This window comes from Chrysochloris asiatica, unplaced genomic scaffold, assembly GCF_000296735.1.
Source record: "Chrysochloris asiatica unplaced genomic scaffold, ChrAsi1.0 scaffold00346, whole genome shotgun sequence".
Taxonomy (NCBI): domain Eukaryota; kingdom Metazoa; phylum Chordata; class Mammalia; order Afrosoricida; family Chrysochloridae; genus Chrysochloris; species Chrysochloris asiatica.
In genome coordinates, this window is record NW_006408864.1 from 144957 (window position 1) to 157209 (window position 12253).

A 12253-nucleotide genomic window follows, 5' to 3' on the forward strand; every position below is an offset into this window, starting at 1 on the left:
TTGTCAGATGCCATCGAGTCGAAACCTAGAGTAAATTTAGGTTTAATCCCTCAACAGCCCGAAACTTTAGGCTAACTATAATCACACGTGAAGACAAAGCCTGGGGACTAGGGGTGACTCGGCTTCACAGCTGTGCCGTCCATTGTCCTGGACCAACTCGTCCCATACAACCCGACTCTCGCGAGAAAAGGAACTAACTGGTCCTTTAAGGCTCCTAATAGCGCCACGCGTGCTCCCACCTGCTGGGAACCAGAGTCCTGTGATGCCTATAGCCTTCTGGGAAGCGTAGTTCTGGAGCCGGACCAGCCTCTTCCACCACCCTCTTACGCATGCGCGATTTCGCGCTGGCTCGAGAAGTTCGTATCCTTTGTCAGATCCACCATGCTTGCTGAGTTCGTTGTTCTGGCGCCGCTTCTCTGAGTCTATCTGGATAGTAGCTCCCCTGAGGTCACTCGCTGCTGAGTCCAGATTGGAGCGCGCGTTTCTGAAAGTGGCCTCTAAGGCAGAAGCGAAGCCCCTATACCCTCACGCTCCGGCCTTAATCCCTCTCCGGGTTGCAAAACCTGAGCCCTCCGACCCAGCCGGTCTCTTGCGCCCTCCGGCGACGCGTCTGCGCTACAGGCGGGGCAAACGGGCGGGACGCGGGAGAGTCGTGAGCCCGGGACGAGATCCCTGAGCGCGGCGCCACTTTTCCGCGTTCCTGTTCCTCGGAGGCGACGCGGCAGCCCCAGCACCGCCTCCTTCAGCCCCTAGGTCCCGGGGGACAGCTCCCTCAGACAAAACCCTCCCAGCCTTAGGGATGCTGCTGCCCCCGGGTTTTCAGGCTCCACCGCCGTAGGGCCGAGCCAGGCTCCAGAGTGAGAACGAAACCTTACCCGACTCCTACTCGGAGATCCCCCGACAACCGGCCGGAAGGAGGACCTCGAGGGCTCGGGGACTTCTGACTATTCTGTTTGCAGTCATAACGGGGAGGAGAGGTGGTGACCATGGAGACAGATTTGGCTGAAATGCCTGAGAGGAGAGGTGAGAATTGCAGAAGGCTTGCACTGGGGTCCTTGAGAAGCAAAATTCCTCCAGAGGGAAAAACAGTTGCTAAAAGAAATGTGCCCTTTGGCGTAGCTGGCTATTTGCAGTTCTGGAGAGTTGCATGGGCTCTTTACGTGAGAATGGAGGGTCGGATTTGGCATCATCTGCCTTCCTATTCCTACTGGGTAGCTCGTTGGACCCTTCAAAGCCACCCCCAAAACGGGAGCAAAATGTTAGCCTCAGAAACTGAGTACAGCTTTAGTTACTTTATTTTCTCACACTTTCTTCCTCTCAAATGATTGTACCAGCCTGGTCTCCATGATTGGGTCTGAGAATTTAGCTTCTCAGTAAGCAAAAAAAAAAAAAAGTCCCCACATCTATTATCCTACTTTGCACAAAAGCCCCGTGATTTCAATAGAGCAAATGTTTCAAAGGTAACAAAGGAGAAAACGGGCATAGAAGGCAGTGACTGGCTTCCAGGTCTTGGGGTTTGGTGCATCCGAATTACTCTGGGGTGCTTCATTTCAGATTTCCAAATTGCACCTGAGATTCAGCCAACGATAATTATTTGGAGATGTGGTTCAGAAAATAAGCTTCCAGTGTGATCTTTTGAAAACCACTCAATCTATTATAATATTAATTTAGTGTAAATGGAACTTGGAACTAAACACGCTTGTTGTAATTTGTAGACCAGCGAATGAATACTGCCCGCCATAATGGTACCTCAAAGGGTCTCAATTTAAGCCCCAAGGAGCAACATTCCTGGGCATTCTCCACCATCCTGAGAGGTGGTAGGATTGTTTTACGCTCCTTTCAGCTTCAATTTTTGTAGAGTACAGGGATAGCGCCAATTTGGTAAAGGAATGTTTAAACCTGTGAATCTTAGTCACAGACTTGTTGTAGGCCCCATCTTTACTGCTGTCTTGCTCTTAGCTTTGCCTTCCCAGGATTCTCCATTTTTCCAAGAGAGGAGCACAGAAGAAATGGCATCTCTGTGCCTAACAGCCAGCTCCCAGGTGAGTGTGAGTTTCTACTGGTTATTGAAATTCCACCTTATTTCTCAAGTCCAGACACTCTGCCTTTTTTTGTTTTGGGGTTTCTTTATGTGCTAGAGTCCCTCCAGAGAGCTGAGTTCTAATTCTAAGAACCTACTCATAGATGGACTCCTGGTGTGGTGGCTATAGGATCAGCACTGATCTTTGAACCACAAGGTCAGCAGTTCAAACTCTCCAGATGCTGCTTGGAAACCCTATACAGGATATGAGTCGGAATCGACTCCACAGGCACCTAACAACAACAAATCGTAGTGATTCATGGAATCAATAGAAAAGTTTTTCTATTAACACATGGCACCTCTGGTAGCGTAGTGGTTACGAATCGTGCTGTGAACCGCAAGGTCAGCAGTTCAAAACTACCAGCTGTTCCATGGGAGAACGATGAGGACTTCTGCTCCTGTAAAGATTTACAGCCTTGGAAACCCTATACAGGGTCACTATGGGTCAGAATCGACTCAACAGCACTTAACAACAACAACATGGCACCTTCATTTATTATTTATTGCCACTCAACAAGCATGAAAGCATTGACCTTCAGTGTACTCTGTTTTTTATGCTGGGTAATATGGTAAACTATTAAAAGAAAATGTGCATACTTGTTGTAAGAGTGGCATGGGAGTGGTAGTGTTTGGCCTCCTCTGACTTTACAAGGGGAAAGGAAAATAAAAGTCAACACTAGCCTAAGACCTATGAAGCAGGGGTAAGATAAGCCTCCATGTCCAACCAACCCACCCACCCATGCAGTCTCTACTTCTCTGCTGGATTTGATGATCCAGAGCAGTGGCCACACAGAACTCACAGACAGTCCTTAACAATTAAGGGGCTCATTAGGAATGCTCACAGGTTAAATAAAGTTCAGGATCACAAAAGTTTAGGATACAGGATTGCCTAATCTCACTCCTACCCACAGGAACGCCTCTCTCTGCTTCTTAGCCTCAGCCAAAGGGCCCTTTGGACTCTGCTTTGCTCAGACACCATTACACAGCTCTTTTAGCATTGCTGACACATGCCTAGAAGACTCTCCATTGTAGCATAAGCCTCAGTCCAAAGGCGTTCTGCTTTCTCACTCGGTGTGTCAGGAAATACGTCCCCACTCTGTCTGTGCTCTTGGTGCTCCTGCTGCTTTTTAGCCACCACTTCTCTGGTGTCACAGCTCCGTCTCCTGGATCAAGGAGGTTCCATACATAGGGATCTCAGGGTCCAAATGACACGCTTTCCTAGCTCTTCTCTCTGATGGTAGTGATCCCTGTTCTTGCTTCTGAGATGGCTTATTCTTAAACCTAGCAGGACAGCAAAGCTGACCAACCCTCACATTACAGTTCTGTATACCTTATTTTCGTGGCACTGTAGAATATGCACTCGACCACAAGATCAATTTGAACTGCAGGGTTGGCAGTTTAAACTCGCCACCAGCTCCTTGGAAACCCTGTATAGAGAGGGTCACTGTGGGTTGGAACGGACTTAGTGGCACTTAACAATAACAGCCCACATGGGTGCCATGTACGTTGTTTACATTATTAGCAAGCTATCAAATCCCTTTGTTGTTGTGAAGTGCCATCAAGTCGGTACCGACCCATAGCAACCCTGTATAGGGTTTCCAAGGAGCAGCTGGTGAGCTTGAACTGTCAACCTTGCAGTTCAAACGGCTTTGTAGTGTGGCACATTAACCCACAGCGCCACACCAGGACTCCATCAGATCCCCTTGGTGGGCCACAAACACCTCACATACTTATACCCATTTATTTGGTAGGAATGATAAAGACTGGCTAAAAGAGCCATTTCAAATATTTACTGCACCACACCTGTTAAAACTCATGCTTCCCTATGGAAAACAACACACCTGCAACAGTGAAGTCGGTATTTAAGAAAGCACCTTAAGTATTGAAGGAAATTATAAAAGTAAGTACTCAAGCAGTACAGAGGATTACTCAGATTCTTAGAAGGTTTAAAGAGTGCAGTTACAATCCAGCTGTATGAATGATGGATGCTGTAGTATTTTAGGGGTGATTTGTTATGTCTGCAACTCACTTTCAAAATTTTCTCATCTCAAAACTGTTAAAAATTCTAAAATTTGAGTGGTAAATATACTATGTGATTTCAACTTTTCTATGTGCTTGGAAGGTTTTATTGAAAACAGTTGGGTAAAAAAAACATGCGTTCCGTGTTTTGACATACCAGAGCCCAACAACATTCTCTTAATTCGCCTTTCTCTTTGTTACTGTAGTATTGTAGTTAGGTTCAGTCATGTCGGTTCGTAGCAATATTATACATGACAGGACGAAATATTTCCTAGTCCTGTGCCATCCTTACAGTCAGTGTTAAGCTTGAGTCCATTGTCCTCTACTACTAAGCATTATGTCCTTCTCCAAGGCCTGGTTCCTCCTGAATATGAAGTATGGGAGACAGAGTCTCACCATCCTACGTTCTAACAGCATTCCGGCTATATTTTTTCCAACACAGATTTGTTGTTCTAACAGTCAATATTCTTCTCCAACACCATAACTCAAATGCATTGATATTTCTATGACTTTCCTTATTCATTGTCCAACTGCCACATGCATATGAAACTGTTGAAAATGCCGAGACTTGAATTAGGCACACTTTAGTCCTCAAACTGACGTCTTTTCTCTTGAACACTTTAAAGAGGTCTTGTGCCGCAGATTTGCCTAATACAATGCATCATTTGATTTCTTGGCTGCTGCTTTCATGTGTGTTGATAGTGGATTCAAGCAAAATGAAGTCTTTAATAACTTTAATCTCCATTTATCTTCTCCATTCTTATCTTCATTGTTATTTATTGGTCCAGTGATGAAGGTTTTTGTTTTCTTTTCATGGAGGTGCAACCCATACTGAAGGCTGTGGTCTTTGGTCTCCATCAGTAAGCATTTTAAGTCCTCTTCAGTTTCAGCAAGCAAGATTGTATCATCTGCATACTGCAGGTTGTTAATAAGTCTTCCTCCAATGCTGATGCCACGTTCTTCATATAATCCAGCTTCTTGGATTATTTATTCAGCGTACAAATTGAATGAGTATGGTGAAAGAATACTGGCACACACCTTTTCCTGATTTTAAACCATTCCTTGTCCACTTGTTCTGTTCAAACAACTGCCTCTTAGTCTATGTACGGGTTCCTCATGAGCGCAATTAAGTGTTCTGGAATACTCATTCGCCACAGCGTTATCCATAGCTTGTCATGATCCACACAGTTGAAACCCTTTGCACAGTCAATAAACACTAGTAAACATCTTTCTGGTATTCTCTGCTTTAAGCCAAGATCCACTGACACCAGCAATAATGTTCCTCATTCAGCGTCCTCATCTGAATCTGGCTTGAATCTCATGGCAGTTCCCTGTCAATGTACTATTGCTGCTGTTTTTGGATATCTTGAGCAAAATGTTAATTGCATGTGTTATTAATAATCATGTCCAATGATTTCCACATTCCATTGGGTCACTTGTCTTTGGAATGGACACAAATAGAATCTTTTTTAATTAGTTGGTCAGGTAGCTGTCTTTAAATTTCTTGGCCCAGATGAGTGAGTGCCTAAAGTGCTGCATCAGTTTGTTGAATGATTTCAGTTTGTAGCACATCAAGTTTCTGGAATTTTGTTCTTTGCCAAAGCCTCAGTGCACGTTGGACTTTTTCCTTCAGTATCATTGACTCTTGATCATATGCTACCTCTTGAAATGGTTGAATATCGACCATTTCTTTTTGATACAGTAGCTGTATGTTCCTTCCAACTTCTTTGATGTTTTCTGCATCAGTCCATATTTTGCTTATAGAATCCTTCAATATTATAAATCGAATGAAGCTTGAATGTTTCCTTCACATCCTGCAGATTGAGAAATGCTGAGCAAGTCCTTCCCTTTTGATTTTCTAACTCCAGGTCTTTATACACTTCCTAATACTTGAGTTTGTCTTCTCAAGCTGCCCTTGGAAATTTTCTTTTCAGCTCCTTACTTCCTCTCTTGTATCATTAGCTTTAACTTTTCTATAGGCAAGAGCAAGTTTCAGAGTTTCTTCTGACATCAGCATTTTTCAAGCCGAAAGAACTAAAGAAAAGATTCAAGCTTTCACTTGCAATATTGAAGGGTTCTATGGGCAAAATACTGAATGATGCAGAAAGCAACAAAAGAAGATACAAGATATACAAAGAGTCACTGTACCAAAAAAATCATTTTAAGAGGTAGCGTATGATCAAGAACTGATGGTACTCAAGGACGAAGTGCAAGCTACACTGAAGGCATTGGCAAAAACAAGGCTCCAGGAATTGATGGAAAACTAATGGAAATCTTTCAACAAACTTAACAGCACTGGAGATGCTCATTCATCTATGCCAAGGAATTTGGAAGACCAACTGATTAGAAGAGATCCATATCTGTGCCCATTCCAAAGAGAGATGACCCAAAAGAATGCAGAAATCAAACAATATCACTACTATCACCTGCAAGTAAAATTGTGCTGAAAACAATTCACAAATGGCTGCAATGGTACATTGACAAAATTGCTAGAGATTCCAGTTGGATTTGGGGTCTATATCTAGGAGAGGAATTGCTGGGTCATCTGGGAGTCTTGTGGTTCTGTAGATTAATGTGCTAGAATGCAAAGTCTGTTTGAACCATAAGTTTGGCAGTTCAAGTTCACCAACTGCTTCTCGGAAACCCTCTACAGGGTCGCTGTGGGCCAGAACTGATGGCACTCAACAACGACAACAGTGGTAATTCTATGTTTTAACTTTCTGAGGAAACACCAACTGTTTTCCTGAGCCACCGCTCCCTTTTATTTCTAATGAGCGGTGGAAGTGTGCTCCAGTTTCTTCACATCCTTGTCAATACTTATCTTCTGCTTCTTTTCATAATAGCTGTCCTAGGCCTGTGAAGTTATAACTCATTATGGTTTTGATTTGCATTTCCTTAATGCCAAGAAGGAGCCTTTGCTCAAGAAGTGACTGGCTTACAAGCTTTCAAGAGGGAACCTAGATCCAGAGGGCATGAAGAAAGGTAGAGTCTCCAGTGATGAGTAGTATCCAACCTGTCTAAGAAGGGCTGATGAAATGAAATGCAGATGGGTCTCTTGTGATACAATAGTGAATAATTGTTATCAGGACTGATTGTGAGGATTGGAAAGGTAAAGGTGGACATTTTATGTCAAGGAGGGGAGTGATTAACTTTTCAGTCTAGGAGTGGAGGGCCCTGGGACCATCAATGGAGAAGAGCGGAGAGCGGGACCCTCCCTACCCAGAGAAGCAGTGATGCCTGAGATGGAGGCAGAGACAATGATGTAGAGAGATGGAGTGGCTGGGGACTTGAGATCCAGAGAGGGAAAGGGGCAGTTTACTGACGACCGAGGTGGGGGTGGAGGGGTGGGGAGCGGTCTTGCAGGGTGTACCCTTTGGTTGGTTGATGATGCATGGATGGGATTGTAACTATGGCAGTGAACCTATATATGATAGAATGAATGTAAAATTAATGTTCTCCGTTGTAAACTATCAACATAATTCACAATAGAACATTTAATTTAAAAAAATTCTAGTGTGGCTGAATTGTACATGTTAAAAACTGTAGAATTGGTGTATATTTTGTTATGTATAGTCTTAACAACAACAAATAATTTTTTTTTAAGTGAGAGAATTATGTGTCATGTATATATCCTAATAAATGACTATGTACATTTTAAAAAAGGGAGTCTTTGTTGGTGGCACAGTGGTTAAAGCACTCACCTACTAACTGAAAAGGTCATCAGTTTGATCCCACCAGCAGCTCTTTAGGGAAGGATGTGGCAATCTGTTTCCATAAAGATGACAGCCTTGGAAACCCTTGGGGTAGTTCTACTATGTCCTTTAGGATCACTGTGATTTGGAATCATCAGCAAAATGTTTCTAATGGCAAAGAATGTTTGGCATCTTTTCATATTTATGGCTGTTAGGTCGTCTTTAGAGAAATGTCATTTGAAGTCCGTTGCTCATTTTTTAACACATTTTATTTCTTTTTTTGTTTTTGAGTTGTAAGAGTTCTTTATATTTTTTATATTAATTTCTTACATAATTAGAAAATATTTTTGTCTTCTTCCTTCTTGAAAGAATCCTTTGATGTACAAACATATTTAATTTTGATGAAGTGCAATATATATACTTTTTCCATTGTCTTTTTCCTTGTCTCTACATGTTTATACTTTGCCACCTTACATTATTGATTGACTTAACAGTCCATGGTGTAACTCTATTCCCCAGAAAAATTGTACTTATCAAGGGAAAAACCATGGCCTTAACTTTTGGACCAATTTACTGAATCTAGCATAGCATGCCAGGTGCACAACTGATTCCCAGTGACTTTATTAGAAAAGTCACAATCTGAATACTGTTACGATGTCTCCATATATCAGTCACTTCCCCCTGATGAGGACTCTGCACCACGGCCATGGGAAATTTGGGACTAGAAGTGAGTCTATTGGGTGAAAGATAATAAACATGTTTTTGTGTTTTAGGAACCAATGACATTCAAGGATGTGGCCATGGATTTCACCCCAGAGGAATGGGGAAAGCTGGATCCTGCACAACGGGATGTGATGCTGGCGAACTATAGGAACCTGGTCTCGCTTTGTAAGGAAGGCATCTCGTTAGGACTCTGAAATCTGCCTACTTTTATTGAAAGCAAAATAGCTACCAAACCCTGCACTTTACTGTTCAGGAGGCCTAAAGCATTAGTCTTTTGTGGCTTAGAAATACTACTTTTTCTCTACAATTTTGGTGAAATGTGCATGCATATTATATAGCAGGGTTTTTTTAATTCAAGTGTCAGAAACCCATTCACGCTAAATTAAAAGGAAAGGCGTGATCCTCCTGTATTCCAGATCTTCCTATAATAGCTTCTCTATAATTCAAGTGTGGCACTGTGGGTTAATGCGCCAGACTGCAAAGCTGTTTGAATTGCAAGGTCGGTGGTTCAAGCTCACCAGTCACTCCTTGGAAACCCTAACCAACTCAACGGCACTTAACAACAGTGAGTCAAGGGGTCAGGACTAGGCTGCAGGATAAGTTGTTCTTGTCCATTACAGATAGCTAAGTCTATTTCTTTCTTCTTTTTCTTTTTTTTTTTTAAATATGTACAGGGCTTCCAGTTTCCAAAGCTGAGAATTACAATTTGGAGAATGGAAAAGAGCCATGGATGTTTGAGAGAAAAAACCCCAAAAGCAGCTCTACAGGTGAGTCAGAAAGATGGACGTCTTCAGAAGTAATAACCCAGCAGGGCTGCAAAGGAATGGGACTTCCTGATTGTTTAAGAAATAATACCAGAAGTACCTACATGCCCCCTACTTTATGTTAAATTATAAAATAATTCAAATTCATACAAAATTCTAGAAGATAACACCAAAATTGTTAGTGCCATCAAGTCAGTTCCAACTTATAGCGACCCTGTATAGGGTTTCTGAGGAGCGGTGGTGAGCTTGAACTGCCAACCTTGTGGTTCAAACTGGCTTTGCAGTCCAGCACATTATCCTGCAGAACCACACCAGGACTCCACATCCAAATTATACAGATATTAATATTTTGTCCTATTTACCTGTTTTCTCTTTAACTTTTTATTACAATTTAAAATACCTAAGGGGAAATAACATTTCTGTGAGTTTTCACAAATTGAACACAAATTATGTAACATGTTAACTAGCACCTAAGTGAACTTGAACCTTATTACCACCCTGGAGGAACCCTGGTGTGTGACGTCTTCCAACCACTTCTCCTTGCCCCAAGAGTAATCCTATTCTTACCCTTTAGATTAGTTTTGACAGTCCGTGAACCTTATAAAATGTAATAATCTTTTAATATACCCCAGTGTCTGGTTTCTTTCAGTGATTAGCTATAAATTCACCTATGCTATTTAGAAGTATGTTGCTTATTCATTCTCATGGCTGTATAGTCTTCCACTCTCCTGAAGATGGGCGTTTGGGTATTTTCCAGTGCTACTGGAAATGTTCACAGTGCTTGTGGCGAACACTGCATGTCTTTTGATGAGCATATATATGCACTTTGTTGACAATATATAAGGGTCGAATTGCTGGCCTATGGGGTAGGTATATCTCCCATGTTTAGTGTTTGTGGTTAGTTGCCATTGAGTTGGAGCCAACTTAACTTTATTTTAGCTTTCCTGTTGTTAAGTGCCATCAAGTCAGTTCCAACTCATAGTAGCCCCGTATAGGGTTTCCAGGAAGCAGCTGGTGGGTTTGAACCAACGACCTTGCAGTTAGCAATCCAGTATTTATCCTACAGCACCATACCAGTAGGTATACGATGTCTTACTTTTTGAGAACTGAAATAGTAGAATCAGTCAGTGTCCTTCTGTATTTTTTCTCCTTAGAGGTAACTACTGTCCTGAAGTTGATATGAATCATTTCCACCTAACACCAGGGGCCTTCAAACAGTTCTTAGAAAATTACATTATCTTTTAATTCCATTTTCCATGAACATTTTAAAACCCCCCTTGTACATTATACAAATAAAATACATTTTATATTGTCCTTTTTTCCAAATTCCATTTTCTTTTTATTCCATTTTTCCTTGAATTTTTTGAAGCTTCCTCATAAATTCCTTCTGTGAGTAAACTGAACACTGTAGTGCTTTTCCCTTTAGTAACAGTTGCAATAATCATCCTTTTACTGACACTTCCTTCATCTCTGAGAGTTGCTTTAATGGGTAGGCTTGCTGGATCCTTAAATAGTTTAGCTTTATTAGGAATTCAAGGTCCTACCAACAGTTGATTATCAGACTTACTAATTTTTGCTACTTTATGGTTATGAAGTGATATTTCACATTTTAAATTTCTCTGGTTATGAGTAAGTTTGAAGATTTTAATACGTTATTTTGTTATTCTGGTTTGTTTGGGGTTTTTTGTCAATTACCTATTGATTTCCTTTGCCCATTTTTAACATTGGACCATTCATCTTTTTCTTGTTTTTTTTTTTTTTTTCTTCAACCAGCTTATCAGTGAGAAAATTTTTTGTTTCAATCTGTGGCTTGTTTTATTTTATGGTATCTTAGAGGTTTTTTTTGCAAGTACAAAGTCTGTGGGTCAGGTGGCAGGCGGGAGACTCCTGCAGACTTGTGTCTGAAGGTCAGGTGATGGAAAGAGTGCAGAGTAAAGGTAGCATTCTGCCAAAATATCTGTGTGTAGTGTGGAGGCAGAATATACCCATGTAGACTCCCTTTTCAACTGACTGATAATATTGTATTAGATTACATTTTGAAAGATCGTTGCATTGGATTGTTGTTTTTTGTTGTTAAGAGTAGATTCCGATATAGAACAGCAACTAGTGTAGTGTTTGGCCAAACCACTGAGAACCATAACCTAGCCAAGTTGACACATAAAATTAACCATTACAGTTTTCGTATAATGATGGTTTATTTTCTCTTTTCTAATCCTTAGACTTTCTATTTCTGTTTCTTCTCTTTCTGCTTTGACTAGGATTTCCAAAATAATGTTGAGACGCAATGATGGTGTATCTTTTTCTTGTTCTTTAAATGACTTGTTGTTACTGTTAAACATGTTTACTATAGATATTTTGATACATTACCTTTTATCGAGTTCCTTTCTACTTCGAGTTTACCAAAATTTTTGTGAGTTCTTTGTTTTTTAATGTAAAATTTTATTGGAATGTTCTTCATGTATTTGTTGATTTGGTCTTATACCTTTTCTTTTAAATATGTATATGTGGTAAATTACATTAATAAATTTTCTAAAGTTAAGCCATCTCTGATCATGAGGTTGTTCCTATTATACTTTGATTTCTTTTGACATTATTTCCTTTAGGAATTTTGTCCTAATAGAATTGAAACTGGCCCATAACTTTTCTCGTGTATTTTTGGTATTGATGTTATCTTGTTGTTAACATCTAAGTCTGTTCCAACTCAGAGCAACCCTGTATAGGGTCGAGGAGCGACTGGTGGGTTTGAACTGCAACCATATAGTTTGCAGTTCAAGTACTTATCCTATAGTGCCACACCAGAACTCCAACCATAGATATAATATCCTGTGTTTTAGGTAATTTTTGGCTTGTTAAGTTTTGTTTAGGAGATTGTTCATCTTATGTGAGTTCCTAATTAGCACAAAGTATTTATAATATCCTCTTATGATATTTAAGTCTCTAGTCTCTTTCCTAAGGATTTTTTGCTCTGCTTTATC

General features: G+C 40.9%; 1 protein-coding gene across 1 annotated transcript in view; it reads left to right on the plus strand.

Annotated features, from left to right (window-relative positions):
* The first annotated feature begins 980 nt into the window (after window positions 1-980).
* Window positions 981-12253, plus strand: part of ZNF286A (zinc finger protein 286A) — a 16671-nt gene continuing 5398 nt past the window's right edge. The window contains exons 1-4 of the mRNA XM_006875902.1: window positions 981-1023; window positions 1960-2042; window positions 8565-8679; window positions 9189-9281. Of these exons, the coding sequence (XP_006875964.1) occupies window positions 987-1023; window positions 1960-2042; window positions 8565-8679; window positions 9189-9281 (328 nt within the window). The 5' untranslated portion in view covers window positions 981-986. The remainder of the gene's footprint in view (window positions 1024-1959; window positions 2043-8564; window positions 8680-9188; window positions 9282-12253) is intronic.